We start from the raw sequence: 20094 nt of genomic DNA, 5'->3' as shown, positions 1-20094 counted from the left end.
AAACATGCTCAGTTAAAATATATGACTGAATATTCTCTTGTTTTTTTTTGTAATTCTATTTATGTCTCCCTCTTCTGTTTGCAACATTCTCACAACAGTTTAAGTCTATTTTATTCAAATAATTTATATTTAGTCGCAAACTTACTATTTTTGATGTCCCCTTTAATACACGATTCTTTACCTTCTATATGGAGAAATTTCTTTGGCAGTTTTTGTGGTATAAGCGTATTATCAATGAGTTTTCACAGCAGCATTCAAATTACGCAAAATGCCAATATTTCCTCCTCATTCTTGAAAGATACCTACAAGAATTATAAAATTAGGGTATTACCAGTTTTGTAATTTTTATTTAGAGATGCCTTTGTATTTACTCACTGTATAAACACGTTATCTATAATATACAACGAATCTCTAATACATAGAAAACCTGCTGATATAGGATTCTCTAACTTATAAGCAGGTGATGTGGTTTAAGATGTAAACCAGAAAATTTTACCAGAATTCTATCAGAAAAGCCAGTGGCATGAAAATCTGTTATTTATTTAGTTAACTATTGGTGTTTTTACAATGCTAAATAGATATAAAGAAGTCATCTGTTTTATATATATTCTATACCTAACAGATTATGTTAACTCTTGGAGAATTGTTGCCTGCAGGAACCTAGAGGGAGTTGAGGGATTATCAATGAGAAGCAGCGGACGCACACATGAGCTTATTTGATGGGTGTATGAACATGCGATCACAGCCCTGAGGAGGGGTCTGCCTGCCTGGGACACTCACTCAGCAGCCCCTTGGGATCTGCGCCGAGAATTTTTGTGGAAAGTGCAGATTCCTTATAGCCATGGGCCATGTGCAGACGCAGCCAATAGGGGGTGCTGTAACATAATATATACGGAGCAGGCCGCTTCTATTTGGTCCTGAACAGAACGGAAAAGGCCTAATACACGGAATTATAGAAAGATAAGATGGAAACAAATGAATGATAATGTTCAAAACTTGTGAGGAAATAATTATCTCCAGAACTTCTGAAAGTTGTGTGTGAAATACATTTAAAACAGTTAGAAATATATAAAGTGTCAGCGCTCCAGAGGAAGGCTCCCCTGGGAAAGTCCGCAACTGAAGGCTTAGTAAAGAGCAGGCGTGTTTTCCTCGTGGCCAGAACCTTTGTCTAGTAGACTCCATTATTTATTTTCTCGTTTCTATGAGAACTCTGAATATTGTGCTACTTTTTAAAAGGATTTTATGCTATTTATACTGATATATATATATATATATATGAAATTACTGTTTTGTCATGATTTTCCACATCATTGTACTATTTTCTCATAGTCGCCCCCATTACCCATCTTTGCTTCTTTCTACAGCTGGTCCCTTTCTACTCTAGCCCGACTCCTGTTTTCACTTTACAGATACACACCTGTTTTAAGACTAAACATGCAATGTCTGACTTACTTCCCCCATCCAAGTACACACCGCCTGTTCCCTTCCCTCCGGAGGCCTTCCTCCCATCATACTCCCCCTCCACTTTCAATTCATTTATACACACAACAACTTTCCTACATGTGAGAAATGAGAAGCACGCATGCAAGACTTGACTTTCTGAGTCTGGCTTTTTTTCACTTAGCATGCTCACCACTTGTATGCATTTTGCTGCAGATGCTACAAGTTCATTCTGAATGCCTGGATAAAACCCCAATTTCATATAAACCACAGTTTCTTTATCTGGTGATCTGTCGATGGGCTTCTAAGTTGGTTTCATATTATGAGTAATGCCGCTCTAAATATAGATAAGCAGGTACCTCGTAGTACGCTCAGATTCCTTCCAGTAGATACACAAGTGCGGTATAACTGGGTCATATAGTAGCTCAATATGTTTTTGAGAAACCTCCATAGTGGCTGCTCTAGTTTACATGGCAACCAGTGGTATAGAAAGTTCCTCTTTTTCCATATCCTCTTTTATCTTGATGATAGCCATTTTGATATGGATGAATGAACTCCCAATGTTGCCATCTCTTTTCCTGTCGGATTCCAGCAGCTCTCTCCCATCGCTAGGCTGTAGCAGATTGTCTAGGCTGCCTGACATGTGATTTCCCATTGCTACCATGCCCAGAAAACTTCAGTCTTAAACAGTGGGTTCCCACTCAAGTTGATTCCGTGAGTTGGGAACTGAACTGCTTTTCCATAGATGGCCTTTCACACTGGTGGAGTCCCTTTAGCACCAGGATCCCTGGTTAGGACCCTGGGCTTGACTCTATATCAGGACACTCAAGTTTAGCTTCTGGATCTTTTCCTAACTCTCCTTCCTTGCCAGGTAGCTGTGGCTAGTGCTGTGTGCCTCTGTTCCTTTGTGTTGTGTTCTTCGTTATTCTGACTCTGCTCATTCACCCCAACACACAGAGGCAGCTTTCAGCTTGTCATATTACCTGGAAAATGAGGGATTTTCTTTTTATGTTCACTGTTTGGCAGTTTTACCATGGTCTACTCAGTGAGCTTTGTATTGCTCATACTTGGGGTTCATTAAGAATTTGACTCTGTAAGGAGTAAAATGTTTCATATTTGAGTAAATTTTCTTTTGTATCTTTAAGACCTCTGCTCTGTGTTCATGAAATTCATTTCCAAGCCAGTTTAATCTTTTATAATATTTGAAATATGAATAATTTGCTCTGGGCTGTTTAAAGTCTGACCCTCCAGTCTAACCTGTATCCTATCCAGTATTTTCTTCACATCAGCTGGTCAACCGGTGTACTTTCTTTGCTATTTGGTGGTATTTCACTTGGTTTTGTGTCTCCTTATGTTTGCTCTGCATATCCAACATGCCCTTTAAATTCTAGACCTCCAAGCTGCCTGCTTCTGCTGGAAGCTTCTATTTCCTCCCTGATGGGTCACAGTCCCCTGCTTCTGTTTTCTTTACTTTACGTAAGACACTTGTGTAAATGGTTCCTTGGCTTTGGTCCCGAGGCTGTTAAGTCTTGGAGCTTTTGAAGCCTCTTGTTCCTCTTCACTAGGACTGGTCTGTTTCCACTCAACCTTATGCTCACAACATGAATCTCTCAAATGGTACTGAGCCCTCTTCACTCTGCGGGAAAACTCCCCCTGATTCCCAGCCCTAGCTTCTTGAGAGCACATGGCATCTCCAACTGACAATGCATAGGCCAGCCTCTGGTCAGGACCCGAAAGCTGTTTGACTCCCCTTTCATGCAGCTCTCTCCTCTTCGGGCCCTGCAAGTTCCAACCTCTGACCCCGGTATGATCAACGGAGCATTGCTGGAAGCCTTGACTCATCCTCAACTTCTGGGCAAAGGTCTAGATTCTAGTCCCTGTCAGAACCTAAGAACAGGGCATGCCCTTGCTTTCCGGGAACACTGTCATCTGCCATGGTGTCCAGCACATTCCAGCAGAAACAGTCTCTCGAGTTTTGGGTCTGGAGGGAACTTGATGGCTCTCATGGCAGAATGCAGAAAGCATCTACTTGTTTTGAAATGTGTTGCTGGATGCCTTATTTAAATGCTATACTCATCTAAATCAAATTTTTAAGTTTCTATTATACTAAATCAAATTTCTCCACTTGGTTTTTGTTTTCTCCCTTATGGATATTGTTTATTGAGATGCCCTTCAGATCTGCCGTCCTCTGTTAGTCTTGAATTTAAGAGTTCACTTTGTATTTCACAGGACTTGTTAAGGTCACATGATTAGAAATATTTCCCAGGACCCAACTTTTATGTTTTCCTCTACTCAACTTTACTCAAGTTGTACTCATAAGGGTTGTGCTTTTCTAATGGATTAATATCTAGGTGTTATGGAAGAATGTTTTGCTCAGTATAACATTTCTCTTATTTTCAAAAGGTTTCATTTAGTTATATGAATCATTTGTAATCAATTTCATATATGTTTGAGCCTACTTGTCAATATTAGTTATCTGTTACTACATGACAAATTCCCTGAAACACAGTAAGTAGGTAACAAAATCATATCCTATTGTGTCTATGGATGGTGTAGCTGAAGCTGGTCACATGACCACATGTGATAGAGTGACTGTCATGAGGTAGCTGGTGGGCGGTACTACCACCACCTTGCAGTTTGTCTGGTAGGGCTGCTCTTACTCTCTGGCCCAGGCTGCAGTGGTTGAAAGGCCTCGGCATACGATGCCAAGCTATTGGAGCAGCCACTGGCAGGCCTTCTTCCCTCCCCACCTGAGCCTCTCCACAAGCTAGTTGACTAAATGTTCATAGTACCTGGCATGGAATTCCCCAGGAGTGAGCGGGAAAACTGAGTCAGTGAAACCAAGGCAGAAGTCAGGAACTGTTAATACTCAGCCTTGGACATGTTGAAACTATGACAATGACCTAAAGAAAAAAAAATGTACTGATTTTAAAAGGAGGAGAGAATGCCTAACAAGCATATGATTAATGGACAATGGGCCAAGAATAAGCAAATCCTAAATTAGGGAAATCTATACTTAAAATGGTCTTTTTCTCATCCGGTTAGTAGAAGACATATTCTATGCCATGGTAAATGGACTAGTTAAAAGCTAAAACGCCTAGAAGTCCCTAGTGTTCCCAGGAAAATTAGAAGTTTCCATAAAGGTTTATAAGTTCCACTGCATACAAACATCTGTTGATAAGTCTGTTTATGTTCACACAGATGCACATGATGCTACATCTCAGAATAATAAAAATTACTTTGGTTTTCTCTTATTCTATAGAGTTATAGATTTTTTATTTTCTATATATTTTTCAAAAATGTTTTACCCCTGGAGGGAACATGGTCATTATAATAGTTTTTTTTTATAGTATCAACCTTTACTCTTTGGTACATCTTATGATATTCAAAGTTTTTTCCTAATATTGCAGACTGCCACTTGATTCGATGGAAACAGAAACACTCTAAGAACTACCTTAAACATTTTCCAGCTTTCCAAACATCAGTATCCTGAAATGCTTAAGTTCAGTCTCTAGTTGCTTACGTATTAGCTGCATCTCTCTCCCATGTCTGTATTAGATCATCCCTCAGGAGAACGACACACGCTCTAGTCTGACGTATAAGTACATCATCCATGAAGATTCTGTACCGACCATCAACAGCAACAATGTCATCCAGGAGGAGCTGGATACCTTTGAGTGGGCGCTGAAGAGCTGGTCACAGTGCTCTAAACCCTGTGGTGGAGGTAACAACTGCATGCACTTTTAGAACAGTTTATCACCGTATATTGGTATATCTAATAATGTGTTTAGTTATGGTGCTTCATACACATACATATATTGTGCATTTTGATCACACACATGCACATGCACCATGTGTACATGCACACGCACACACAGATGCGCACAGCCTCTCCTATGTCACTTTTCCTCATCTCATCTTATTCTCCTACTTTCATGTCTTTTTTATTTTTCGCATGTAACCAGTAAATTTAATGTCAATAGGTATGTAAATCATAAAAATACCAGTCCTGCTTACTCTAATTAGAAGCTGCAGTTGGAGAAATTCCAAAACAACCAAACTCTAAATACAAAGTTGTTAGTTATTTCTCGGACTTTGCAAAGGAAGTGATTAAAACAATTGTGGACCATAATATCACCCTGCTCTTTTCTCTCGGGTTTTTTATGTCTTGTGTTCAACATAGTAGCACCTTAATTGCTTTTCCCAAAATCTGAAACTGCCCCCAGTCCAGTTTATGCTGGCTGTTGCCTGTCTTCTCCATTTCACTTCCCATGTGAATGCATGCCTTTTCAGCTTGAGCAGTGAATCCCATCTAACTATACATCTAACCATGCTGTGTTTTAGAGGCTAGCTGCCACACTGAAAGCTTCATATATCCTTGTCCTGCCTCACCAGGCTTCCTTCACTGTTTCAGAAGAGAATATTATTGTGATTCCCCTACTCACTTTGATTTTCTTCTCTATTTACATGATAATGTTTTTAAGTAAATGAATAGGTAGTTATATTGTTCTTCCAATTAAAATCCTTCAGTCAGCTGACAAGTAGCCCCGAAGACATGAAGCCATTCAAGTAGTGTTCTTGCAGAAAGTTAATAAGCTGAGCTTCATCATTAGGGACCATTAAACAAAGCCTATTGTAATGGCATTGTACAAAACAACTGGCATATATGTTTCAAGAATAGTAAATGCCATAAAGATGGAGTCTGGGCAATTATTTCTTCTGGTAGAAGCTGCGGAGACTTGGAAGTTAAATGAAGTATGTGATCCCTGACTGGAAAAGCCTCCTTGGAAAGGAACATGCCAAGGATAATGACAGGTTTAGAATATTGTCTACATATTATATTTTAAGAATTATTTTTGTAGTAATGTGAACAGATTAGGAATGAAGGATCCAGAGGTCTGCAACTTGGAAAAAACGCACATGTGGCAAACTATGATTTGGCTAATAAATGTAATGCTTAATCTTAGTACTTCTAGCTATTTGGCTTCCTTATAACCTTTTAGAGAGCTTTCAAAGTTTTCAATTTGTAGAAGTTTCTGTTGTCTCTGGGCTTGTTTGTTTCATAAATATCTAAATAATGAATGCTGGGAGACCTTCTTTGGCCAACCACTCGCTATGACCTTCAGGCCCAAATGCTGTCTGGGCTCATGGCTTTGCGGATCTGATGCTGTCTCACCTCCTTCCTCTTCACACACAGCATGTTCTCCACCCCCCACCTTTCACCCCCGGAAACACCTAACCTGTCCCATGTTCTTCCCTGCATGTGACTTGGACAGCATGTCATCCCCTTTATCCAACACAGTTTGAGCTGCGTTGTTCTGCTCAAGGAGGAGTTGGTCTGGAAGACTTCCCATCAGCTAAGCTCATGGCTCCTTCCATGTGTTGCTTTCTGCCCCTGAAGAAGGGTCATCACTGAGCTGTGTAAAGGCCTACGCTCAGCTTTGGTCCCCACAGTGGTTTTCATACCCGTCCCTCACGCTACACTCTGAACATTCCGTCTTCACTTGTAAGTACACAGGTGCTGCTTCAAACATTTTTGTATTTACTAAAGGTTACATTCTGAGAAAATGGGCTTTTTCATTTCAAATTCATTTTCATTCTCTCTTAACTGACAACACTTGCAGTCCCTGGCCCAGTGTGTGCACTCAGATGTTTTCTAAAGGGCTGTGTGAATCAATGTGTGGCCTTAGTAAGTGGCTAAACAAAACTTACTTTCTGTCCCAGGTTTCCAGTATACAAAGTACGGATGCCGAAGGAAAAGCGACAATAAAATGGTGCATCGCAGCTTCTGTGAGGTCAATAAGAAGCCCAAGCCCATCCGACGGATGTGCAACATTCAGGAGTGCACACACCCACTGTAAGCACTCAGTCACGTGACCCTGCTGCCACAGCTGGAAGGGGAATGTCCTGGGAGTTTCATTTCATCCAAAACTCTTACATTTACCTGTTTAAGTAGTCAGTCTTATCACAAGGAGTGTATAAAGCTATGGTCCCTTGCCTTTACCTATGTTCCTACTCATGAAATCCAAATATATCTTCAGCTATTTAATTTCTTTTGATATCTGATAACTAGTTGTTTTCAGCTAAGTTTTTACCTTCTACCTATTGCCTTTTGGGGGGAATGACAGGTTATATATTAAATACTGAGTTTTTTCTAAAGATCTACCTTCTTTGACAGCCTTTACAGACCACACTTAACTTTTTCTTTTGGTTCTAACAATATGGACTTATTTTACTGATAGTGATATCTGGGGCTGATTGTCACATATTTCAACAGGTGGGTCATATTGCAAAATCAGAAAGTAGCTTCCTTTCTTGTGAAACTGTTTCTGATCTTGAAAACCATTCACATCTAAATATCAAGCATTCAGGTACCCTGTTGCTTAGTTACAGAGTTCTGCCTCAGCCTGACTCACATTTATCTTTCTCCTAAAGTCCCCTTGTTTCCCGAGTTAGTGACATTTTATCTCCTGGTTCATCCATCCATTTGAAGAGGTACTAGTTTTTCAGAAACAAAAAGTATAACAAAAACATTTTATATAGATTTAAATTTAGAAACTTGGGAAAAGCATCTAAGCGGTTGAAGTATGTAGTTAGAAAAAGGTATTGCTGCTGCTCTCACCTTTAACCTCTTAGAGACACTCGTGTTAAGTATATAATTCTGTTTTCCCCCAGAATCTAAGATCTGTTGCATTGTTGGCTGGACTTTAGCATTGCTGTTGAAAGTTTGGGGTCGTTTTGAATCTCAATGCTAAAGGACATATTTTTGCTTATCCTTCTAAGTTCTTAGAACCTTGTTCTCCACAGAAGGAAATTTCCCAATGATGAAAGGGACCAGCATGAGCATCTTTTTTTATTGTACCGTGTAGTTGTGGACTTAATTCCATGGCAAATATCACATTTATGTATATTTTGATAATGTTAAATCAAGGTAATTAATGCACACTTATACTAAGTACTTGGTTTTTCTAAGTGGTATACACTTGTAAAAGTCATCAGTTTTGAAATACACACCACACTGTTGTTAACTACACTGATTCTGCTTCTTGGTAAACCAGCCAGACAGTTTCTCCGATGGCAGATGAGTCTTCTGTTGTCTCCACTTTCTCTTCTGTACCCGCTACCGCCTTGCTCCCTATGTCAGATGCCACATATACACATTTCTTATCCTGTGCATGCTTGGAATTCTCCTTCAGTCTTTTCCCTCTTCCGTCTGGTTAATCAGTGTGCACACACTCGAGACACACTGTGGTGATATATTGTCTGTACAAACAAAGCTTGCCTGAAGATCAGAGCGTGGAGCTAGCCACTAGCTAACCATAGAGGTCTGGAGGTCTGTACAGATAGACAGGAAGTGATATGGCTGGGCAGAGAAAGGAAGTGATAAGTGATCAGCGTTTTCCCCAGTATCTGGTTCTGGGATTTTATTATTAAGGCCTATTAGAACTCGTGCTAAAGCACACAATTTAATTGTTTCTTCTATACCCTTGAAGTCCTAGCATATAACCATGTCGACATTTTAGTACTCTTTGCGGTTCACAGTTTAAGACTGACCTAGTCTGTCTACATGAAACATGGCATTTAGAAATAAGGAATTGTACTCATCTTTGAAAGCTTTAATTGTATTAAGTAGGGAGATGCCTCATGACCACACTGAAACTACAGCTGACTCTCAGTGTTAAGACACTGACATTGGAATTTGGGAATGTTCCACAGGAAGCAGTTTTGAAAATTACTCTCAGAAGACTGTATTAGGTATATTCAAGGAAGTACTTTCTATCAAGGCCTACATGGATGGCCTTTCTCTCAGGCCCATGAAGGTTCAATAATACTGAAAGAACATTGGAACAGTGAGTAAGTTTGCTATTTCGTGACTAAGAGTGTAACAGACAAATCCTTTTGTTGTTCAAAAGCGAAGTGTTGGGTCAGAAAATCATTTCCCTATAAGGTGCATTCGTTCAGAAGATGGGCGGTCCTAGGCATTGCCCCGTGGAGATGCTCAGTGTACCTCACTGCTCCCTCTTACTCCCACAGCTGGGCAGCAGAGGAATGGGAACACTGCAGCAAAAGCTGCGGCAGCTCAGGCTACCAGCTCCGCACTGTGCGCTGCCTGCAGCCACTCCACGATGGTACCAACCGCTCTGTGCACAGCAAGTACTGCTTGGGGGAGCGTCCTGAGAACCGCCGGCCCTGTAACAGAGTCCCCTGCCCAGCCCAGTGGAAAACAGGGCCCTGGAATGAGGTGAGTCACTTGTTAGTATGTAGTGTGTGAATAGAGAAACCACCAACCATGTTAGAGGGGCTAAGAAAAATTAATAATTTAAGACAGTATTTGCGGTTAAGAATGGATGGCAGGAACAAACCATGTTTAGGTATTTTGTGACATGGATGCATCTAAAAAGCCCCTGAATCGTCGCAGGTCATTGCTGACTTCTTTTTCTTCAGAAGGTCCAATCCACTACAGAACCCAAGGCCCTGCAACATTAGTAACCCCCCCACATCTTCTTTCTAGCTGATAAAGTAAATTTTCTACTTTCCAAATCATGCTGTTCAGGCCTTCTCCTTTCATGGACTTGTTCTTCCCTGTCTCTGGTTCAGCAGCATCTCCCCCCTCATCACCGCCATCCAAACGCCTCCCTGCCTGTGGTCCCTTCTGGCAGGTCCTCCTCTGACTTTAAAGGACCAGATTAGCTCTAGACTGCTGCTCAGGAAATAGCATTATGAGTCCTGTCTTAGTCTGTTCTTGCCCACAATCCAGTGACAATGTGTCTTGCTTCCCCACCACGTAACTATAGCCTGGGGTCAAATGGTATTTGAATATTTTTAAGGAGTCAAAATAAGAAGACTTATAGAAAGATAGAGCATCAAAATGCAGGCACAGGAGAAGTGGAGATCATGCCCAACAAGTGAAGAATGGGCAAGGACCAGTCATCCATGCATAATAAGATGGAGAAGTACTGCCATTCCCCTTAGAGACCCAGAACTAAGCTTCTCCCAGCCCTGCCTATCTCAACAGTACAGAAATTTCTCAGCTTCGTTTGGGAATACTTTTCAGTAAAATAAAGGAGTTGAAACTTTATAGTAGGACCCGGCAAGGGAGCCAATGTATGAACCCAAGATTATCTGCCTTAGGACCTTTGTGCAGCACCTCTGTTGGAGGAGACTGTCCATAGAGATGGAACTCCAGAGTTGCCAAGTGTGTGTATGTGTGGGGGGGGGTGGAGGAGAGAGAGAGAGATCCCTGTGAGCATGCATCCCTGGTCTCGGCAGAACCGATGTCTATAATCTCAACTTTGTCTCTGCAGTGCTCAGTGACCTGCGGAGAAGGAACAGAGGTGAGACAGGTTCTCTGTAGGGCTGGAGACCACTGTGACGGTGAAAAGCCCGAGTCTGTCAGACCCTGCCAGCTGCCTCCATGTAATGGTGAGTGAGTCACTAATCAGCCTTACCATTATGATGCTGCTGAACCTTAGGAAGCAGAATTTCCTTTTAGGGTAAGGTCTGGACTTTCCATTTGCTTATCAAGAAATAGTCAACAAAAACACCTTTGGAAATAACAGTCTGAGAATATTGTTTGAAATAGGGGGACAGCAATGAATTACAAAACAGTACATTGGTGATATTGGGTGTGGCTGACTCAGACATATGCATCTCCTTTCAATATGGGTTTCTGTTGAGGAATACTTATTTTTTATCTATTTTTATCTATTCCTTCCCTTTATAAAGATGTGGAATATGATTAGAATTATTATAGCAGACTTTGAGATACTTTACTAAAATTATTTAGATATATATAACTCAGCCTTTAATGACCTATCTAATAATTGCCCCTACATAAAGGGTGATTCCAAAATAGACATCATGTACCTATGCTAAAATAAAGCATTTGTCTGAGTGACCAACCAGTTGTGTTTTGAAAGTGAAATATATTTAAAATATAAACTGGGGAGTTGGCTCAGTGGATAACATGCTTGCTGAACAAGCATCATGTCTAGCACACGCCTATAATTGAGGCTCCGGGAAGCAAAGACCCTATGTCAGGTACACAGCAATAAGAAAGACACCTGACATCTATTCAATCGGAGGCCACTCTACTTCTGTCTCTCTCTACCCCCATTAGTACACCCTCTGAAAAATCTCAAGACTAGAAAGATGCTCTCTCTTCATCTACACTCATAAGTAATATTAAAATCTGATAGCCTCCTTTTTATAAGAAAATTGGCAAAGCACTATTCAAATTTTGTATTTTGGACATTTTAGGCTTCTAGTCTTTAAACACTGAAAAAACAATTGTCTTTCAAAATGGTAAGAACCAACATGGCCATGGTGAGCAGGAGACATAGGACTTATCTATTTAGTTGTTTCTTTTGGACAGTGTTTTCATTCTAGAAACTGTCGGGGGAGTGTTGACAGAGGTTTCTGTCCCACCTGGTCCTGCAGTCATTCAGTCCCAAAGCAACACACTAATTAAAAACTGATTGGCCCATAATCTCAGGCTTCTTATTAACTCTTAGAGCTTATATGCCCATTATTTTTGTCTATGTTAGACACGTGGCTTGGTACCTTATTTGGTGAGGCAGTTACATCTTGCTTCTTCTGCGTCTGGGTCACAACTGCAGAATAAAAATTCCCTCTTTCCAGAATTCTCATTGCTCTGCCTCTGTTTCCTGCCTGGTCACCCTACCTATACTTCTTGCCTGGCTACTGGCCAATCAGCATTTATTTAAAATATAAGTGACAGGGTACAGACCATTGTCCCACAGCAGGGGAGGGCTGAGAAACAAACGGTACCAATTAGAAGCTTTAAAACTTATAGTTGCTATAATAATTTTCCCATATATAGTTATTACTGTTGAGACTGAACACTTTCTAGGTAAACTTGTTGATTTTACTAGCTAGAAGGGCCCTATGTCTGTGTAAATGGCTGCCTGTCAGCACAGATTTACTTGTTCTCTTTTGTGGTCATGGGTAGATGTACTGTAAAATCAGTGTGCTGAGGAGACCGCGTAACTGTGGTAGGTAGCGTACCCCTGTTCCTTTATAGAGCTTACTTCCTGAATTCTAGGTTTCTATGTTATTTCAGTCAAACAGGTAAGGAGCATCCTCAGGCTCAATCTACGGTTCCATATCTGATGACTTTCAGGGTCTGATAGAAATAAATCTCTTTGCCCAGAGTTCTTAGCACTGGACAGTGGTGTGAGCAGACTGGAAAGCTTCCTTACTTTAATGATTGATTTTGTTGTCTGATTATATTTGATTATAATTCTCATTTGCCTTTAAGGCCTTCCTGTCTATGCCTAGAAAAACTTGTTAGCCCTCAGTATCTTTCCCTCATCCATATAGAAACATACTCTGGCCCTAATGGGACTTGGGTCTCAGTCACTCTCCCTTCTAAATGAGTCTCTCATCTGAGGCTTCTCTAATGCACAGAGGATGGTTCTGAGTGCTCCCCCGAATCAGCAGCAGGCTAACATGGTTAGTATGAAGGAGAAAGAGAAGGAGAAAGAGAAGCAGTTTGTTTGTTTTAGATAGACATGCAGAAAAGACAATTCACAAGCGAAGAGTTGATATTAAAAAAAAAAATCACACAAATCCTTAGTTACTAATAACATTGCCTAGCTTCTGACCTCAGCAAGCGTCAAGTATTCAAATTCCCAATAACACAGTATGTCTGTAGATGTCTTGGCTTTATGATTCATTCTACAATTTGGGATGTGGGCATGGAATGGGGAGCTTAGCCTACAGCTGGCATCATTGACTGACCCTCTAAAAATCAACTACCATAAGGGCCATCTCAGTGTTGGAGTTACGTGGCAGATTCCTTGAAGTATATTCTTATATATTGTATATAAATTATATAATAGAATATGCTGTGATTTTTGGGTGATGATGGTGCCATAATTCTTTGCTTTTTAAATGGGTACAGGGACACATTTGTGTCTACAAACATCCTGGTTCTAATCTATAAACATAAAATGCTGTCAACTCTATAAAATTAAATATAAACACATGACTTAGAATAAAGTTGGCATATTTTATAGAAATGTTTTGTTTTAAAATAAGCTTTAGAATGTCCAGTAGTAGGCATGAAACTTGCCTTCAAGGCAGAGAATTGTGTTTTAATCAAAGTGGTCATTCCCCCCCCCCTTTGGTAAAACTTTTTAAAGGCTTAATCAGTTACACTAGTGGTGTTTAATATTTACTTTAATTGTGAATTTAAAATTATTGTAGAAGAAACTTATTAGGAAGACAAAGTTGGTTCTTGGAGAAAATCAACAAGATCGACAAACCCCTATCCAAACTAATCAAACGGCAGAGAGAGAACACGCAAATTAATAAGATCAGAAATGAAAAGGGGGACATAACTACAGACACAGAGGAAATTCAGAGAATCTTTAGATCTTACTACAAAAGCCTGTATGCCATAAAACTGGAAAATGCAAAAGAAATGGACATCTTTTTAGATAAGTACCATATACCAAAGTTAAACCAAGACCAGGTGAACGATCTAAATAGACCTGTTAGTCGCGAAGAATTAGAAACTGTTATCAAAAACCTCCCTTCCAAAAAAGCCCAGGACCAGATGGTTTCAATGCAGAATTCTACCAGAACTTCCAAGAAGAGCTAATACCTGTACTCCTTAATGTATTTCACAATATAGAAACAGAAGAGTCATTGCCAAATTCCTTTTATGAAGCTGCAGTTACCCTGATACAAAAACCACACAAAGACCCAACCAAGAAAGAGAATTACAGGCCTATCTCACTCATGAACATCGACGCAAAAATTCTCAATAAAATACTGGCAAACCGAATCCAAGAACACATTAGAAAAATTATCAACTATACAACTAAAAATGATGATCCTGTTATCTTCAGAATGAAGATTCTCCTTCTACAATCACAGACATGTCTCAGTTCCATCTTGAAGCCAAAATTCCCCTTAGCGCTCTAGGAGATAGTACAATAATAATCACAACCCTGTGGAGGCTAACCTGGGCGATGCCGTGTGAGGGATAACCCGGGCGATGCCGTGTGGAGGATAACCCCGGCGATGCCGTGTGGAGGCTAACCTGGGTGATGCAGTGAGGTCCTGCCTTTTAAAAAGTGTAAATAAAATGAAACTACTTATTATAGTGAATCAATCATATTGTTTATATTTTTCTCCACTCCTCTTTCTTCCTCCCCCCCTCTTTCTATCCTCTCCCATGATCCCCACACTCCCAATTTACTCAGGAGATCTTGTCTTTTTCTGCTTCCCATGTAGATTAGATCTATGTAAGTCTCTTAGGGTCCTCAGCTCGTGTGTTGATTTCAGACATCACTGGAATCTCTAGTTTTCAAATAATTGTCATTTCTTTCAACCTTGTATATTTAAGCACGTGAAATTTTTCCTTACTCTTTTGCAGATGAGCCATGTTTGGGCGACAAGTCCATATTCTGCCAAATGGAGGTGCTAGCACGATACTGCTCCATACCAGGGTATAACAAGTTATGCTGTGAGTCATGTAGCAAGCGCAGTGGTACCCTGCCGCCACCATACCTTCAAGAAGCTGCTGAAATCCACAGTGATGCTATCTTTGGTCCTAGTGACCTTCCGAGGTCTCTAGTGATGCCTACACCCTTTCTCCCTTACGACTCAGGGACCCGTGCTGAGAAGAAATCCTTGAGTAGCATCTCTTCCTTGGCAAATCCAAATGCTGATGCTGCATTCAGAGCCAGCAGCCAACCTAGTGCTAACTTCCCCCAGAAGAAAACACAGCAGGCTGGAAGAAAGACCCTGGTCTCAGTACCACCCTCCTCATCCATGAAAACTGGTGGCTTCCATTCTGCCTCATCCGTGGCTGCTGCCCCCTCCCCTGCTATCAGTGATTCAATAGGTGCTTCTACCCAGACAAGAACCCCAAAGAAAGATGGAAAGAATATTAGCAAGAGACATCCAGTCAGGTCAGCCACCTCAGAGAGCTGAGAAAGTGGACCTATGGGGATAGAGATCAAAGGGAAACCTGAGCAGCCTCCCTCCTTGCATGGTGCATACAGCTTGTTTAAATAAAAGCAGGACCCTTCACACAAGGTTTACTCTCGTCCTCAGCAAATGGAAGGACAGGAAGTGCTGGCTCACTTTTTAGTTGCTTCCATTCATCTCCTGTTCCGTATCCAGTTGTTTACCAAAATCCATTGGGGAAAACAAAAGCACCAAAGACTGTTTTCAGAAAGAAAGAGCCCAGCTACAGCGGCACCTGCCTAGAATCCCAGCATTTGGGAAACTGAGGCAGAAAGACAGCTGCCAGTTCTGGGCCAGCCTGGAACGCTTCTCTCAAACACAGAAAAGGGATGGAACCTGGTTAAACGTGTTGGCTGTTCTCTAAGGAAGAAAAGAGCCCGCCGCCGATTGTGCATATCAGCTGATTTTTGTTTGTTTTTAAAAAGTCACAGTAAAAAATCATACAAACAGATACCAATGGTTTACGCATCAAAAAAAATTTGGAAACAATTCTTAGACTTGCATTCCTATTTATCTATATTAGAAATACTGTATGAGCAAATTTGCAACTGTTGTGTAAATACTGTACATTGCAGAAATCAGTATTATTTTAAAAAAGATGTTCTCCAACGATTGTTTACTATCTTACATTTCTGGAAGTTCTAGGGTGCCTGTCATTGAGTATTGCCTTATGAGACATTCCATGAGTTGATTTCAAAGCAGCATATTACGAAGAAGTTGGGATCGCAGCTACTGACCATATCAAGAGGGCTGGCCATGTGTTGTCTGTTGACACTGCTGGTGTACAGGTGCCTCACTACATCTCCTGCCTTCCATCCTTACCGCAGAAGGAGCAGGCCTGGCATCTTCATGTGTCTGTGCACACACCGTGCAGTGGATGAGCTTATATAAGACAAACCCCAGCCTTCTTGCCATCGTATCAAAGGGCGTCCTTGCGACGGTGCGCACCTCGGCGATGTCCTGTTCTTGTGCTAACGGTTGTACTTGATAATCACAAAGGTGTTTTCTCCCAGCTGAGAAAAGTGGCACCAGGCTAGAACTGACACTTGAGTACATTAGTGCATTGAAAGCAGGTTCAAGGAAGTTGTCTTTGTCATGGTTGAGATATTTATTTTCTGCATGGTTCATAGCTAAATGTTCACAGCCATGGTGCATCTGACTGCAGTGCCATGCTGGTAGTTCTGTCAGAGACCAACATGCTCAACAATACCGGAAATGCTCCCTCCTGGGAGTGGATGTACAATAGTTGTATATAGGATACAGATCTGAAGATATTTATTTTAAGAGTTGATTTTTTTTCTTGATAGTCTTTTTATGTCTTTAATATTTACACTAATATCAATGACATTTTAGTAAACTAGAGAGACATAATTAGTGTGTGCTGCGTTCTATGCAGAAAGGACAATTTTAAACCAAGCACACAACCAACTCAAAAAACTAAAATTGGACAGATCCTTACGTAATTGGCAGTACTTGATTGAACCCAGGGCCTCAGAGATGCTGAGCAAGCATTCCATCACTGTGCTGTATCCCTAGCCCCTTTTGTATTCTCCATACAATCTAAATATTCCTAAGTTACCTGGGCAGGCCTTGAACTTGTGACCCAGCTGCTACCACCGTTCAAGAAGCCAGGATCACAGGCATTTCTTGTGTTTGATATTTGCATTTTTTAAAGGAGCTGATACAGAGTTGATCATTTGTTCCTCTTCAAGGACACATAAAACCATCAGGAATTCAGCTAGCTGTTTAATGGACTAGTGCATTAGAAACACGTTCCAAAACCAGGTGCACGCACACATGTCATCCCAGCATTCAGAAGTTGAGGCAGGAGGCTTGCTGTGAGTGTGCAGCCAGCCTGGTCTATGTAGCAAGATCATGTCTCAAACAAAACCTATTTTAAATATAGGCACTTCCTAAAGTGTGCTTAAAGACAAAAGTGTTAGGAGCATGCTTTTGAAGTCATTTTCGAAACTTGTCTAGAGATTCGCAGACTGAAGTTGAGATGCATTATCCCTTGAAAGCACAGCCTGAGCAAGGCGCTTTGCATTGTAGCCATTATATAAACGAACAGCCTAAGCTATGACTCAATACCTCGAAAGAATTGCTGCTACTCGGTGCAAGAATTTTTAATTGTCAAGTTAGGTGACTTCCTGAGCGTTAACAGTCCTTGAGCCTTATAAAAGATCTGTCTTTCTTGAAAACTTCACTAGCACAAAATTCTCTCTAGTTTACTTGGGTGTACACACATCCGGTCCACAGGGAATCCGAAGACGGTCACACACATACACCTCCCATAAGATGTACATATTCCTTCCACTTTTTACCTATATGCTTTCTTTTCTACTAAGCTGAAAGTTCCTTTTTATCAAGGTGTACACTACTGATGATGTTTGTTGTATTGGGAACACATAGCAATAAAAACATGGAAGAGGAAGTGTGGCCTGACCTTGATTTCCTTGCTAGTTGCCCTGGCGCTTTTCCTCCCGCCAAGTGAGACAGTGAGTAGACTCTGAGGATACAGGAGACTGTCTCTTGTTTCCACCTCGCGATAAAGCACAGCTTTAGAGATGGTGAGAAGCTGTGGGAAGTGGATAAGCCAAATGCTCTCCGGGGGAACTATGTGAGAGAACAGTAAGATTGATGGTTTTGGGGAAGAAAGGGGAGGTTTTATAACGTGAACCCTCAGGGTAGATTCAATGCCCAGTAGCCTTGGACCATGATTGAGAGTGGACAGGATATCCCTCTGGACTCAGGACAGCAAGGAGGAACAGAACACCACAGTGAGTGGGTGGCCTTCTGTTACGTAAAGAGGGGACAACTGAAATACTCAATGCCAGTTGGAAGCTCTACCTGCCACCTCATACCCGAGTTTCAGTTTCTTCAGCAATGATCTAGACAGCAGCACTCTGATGTTGGGCCTAACAACAGGGTCTCCTAACAGAGACCAAAGGGTCATCCACACAGTCCCGCCAGCATCCTTACACAGCTGAAACACACCTTTCCTCTAGTGCCCGTGTCTCCTTTGGAGTCAGAACTACCCAGTCTCACTTCAGGTGAATAAGATGGCAGGGGAAACCTAAAGACAAACAGCTTTGAAAGTTCATGTAACGGACGCAGTTAAAATGCTCTGCAGTCACCGATTTGGCAGATTTTGAGCTTCTCTCCATTTGCCCTTTCCGAACACTGGTCCGACCTGGCAGCCACACTCTCGGCGTGTGGTCCTGACACATTTATTTCATCAAGGTAGTTTGCAGGTAGCCACAAAAATCAGTATTCTGGACACGCTATGTTTTCTTTATGAAGAAGTTTTTAAAACGTAAGCTATATAAAAAAAAATCAATATACAAACGATAAGGATGGGATACACCTGAGCATATTACCTGTTAGAGAAGTATTAAAAGGGATGACTGAATCCACTTTCAGTCACGGAAAATAGAAAACCCCATCAGTGTGCACAGGCCAAAACCGTTCGCTTTGGTCCCAGAAGCTTTGAGATGTCTCAGCCAGAGCTGAAGATGAACTTTAACAACTCACTGCAATATTGTCTATGATCCCAGGACAACATAATTCACTAAAATGAACTTGAGGTCCCTAGATTCTCAGAATAAAAATGCTACAATTTTTGTGATCTTATCAGGCAGTTTACCTAGGAATTGCTTCAGAGAGCATCAGCTAGCATTGTATTAAAACTGTTGCTTTAAAGCCAGTTGATAGTAGTGCACACCTTTAACCCCAGCATGTGGGAGGCAGAGGTAGGTGGATCTCTGTGAGTTCTAGCCCAGCCTGGTCTAGGAGTGAGTTCCAGCACAGCCAGGACTTCCATAGAGAAACCGTGTCTCAAAATGAAAAAGAAAAAACTGTTTTGAAACTTTAGTATTTTCCAGTCAGTTCAGTTTCAGACAGAAGCACCCCTCCCCAAGTTTAAAGGATCCAATTCTACAGTCACTGCTAAATATCGGACATGCTAATGTAACACGTAGGTCCACACTGAATAGTTCTTAGATATCCTACTTGGAGAGCACATGGAAAGATGCTCAAAGTAGTTCAAGTAGGGGGGAGATTCTCAGTGGTGGAAGATAAAAGTACTCGTACATCTGGTCTCCATTGCTTTGGCAAAGAGCCAAGAGCTCTGACCTATGACAATAAATGACGCCCTAGTTAAGAGCGTTGGGAGTGAAGCCGGCTGACTTTGTAGTCAGCTCTCTGTGACATGGATGACTTATTTCATGCACCTGAGCCTTGGTTCTTTTCTCTGTGAAATTTAACATGGAATCATTTAGGTGAAATAAATATTGCTAAGTCAGAAAAAGTAATGAACAGCATATCTGATAGGCATTAGATGTTTTTTTAAAAATTTAAAACTATAATTTTCTCACAAAAAGTCTTTGAGATGATCAAGATTTCAGATGATTTAGTTTATTTTAAAACCAGTTATGACTCCATATTCTATATTTCTTGTGTGAGGTGGAAGCATGTGCATGCAAGCAAATAATAGGTTGAGTAGGCGGCAGTTATCATACGGCCTGGTAGATCACTAAAAACATCAAGGTATTTTGTCTTGCCTGTGGTACATCACATATCAAAACATTGTGCCCAAATTTAATGTCACCAAATCCTTTTCAGAGGTAAGGTACTTAACTTGACATGCAG

The 20094-nt window shown here is 41.0% G+C and overlaps 1 protein-coding gene across 2 annotated transcripts in view; it reads left to right on the top strand.

Moving 5' to 3' along the window:
* Positions 1-17835, top strand: part of Adamts3 (ADAM metallopeptidase with thrombospondin type 1 motif 3) — a 229977-nt gene extending 212142 nt beyond the window's left edge. For both annotated transcript variants that reach the window (XM_057772427.1, XM_057772428.1), the window contains exons 18-22: positions 4999-5164; positions 7165-7297; positions 9475-9682; positions 10746-10863; positions 14849-17835. In XM_057772427.1, the coding sequence (XP_057628410.1) occupies positions 4999-5164; positions 7165-7297; positions 9475-9682; positions 10746-10863; positions 14849-15408 (1185 nt within the window). In that variant the 3' untranslated portion in view covers positions 15409-17835. The remainder of the gene's footprint in view (positions 1-4998; positions 5165-7164; positions 7298-9474; positions 9683-10745; positions 10864-14848) is intronic.
* Positions 17836-20094: the final 2259 nt, after the last annotated feature.

The sequence above is a fragment of the Chionomys nivalis genome, chromosome 6 (genome assembly GCF_950005125.1).
Source record: "Chionomys nivalis chromosome 6, mChiNiv1.1, whole genome shotgun sequence".
In the NCBI taxonomy this organism is placed as follows: Eukaryota; Metazoa; Chordata; class Mammalia; order Rodentia; family Cricetidae; genus Chionomys; species Chionomys nivalis.
This window is presented reverse-complemented; position numbering and strand designations above follow the sequence as displayed.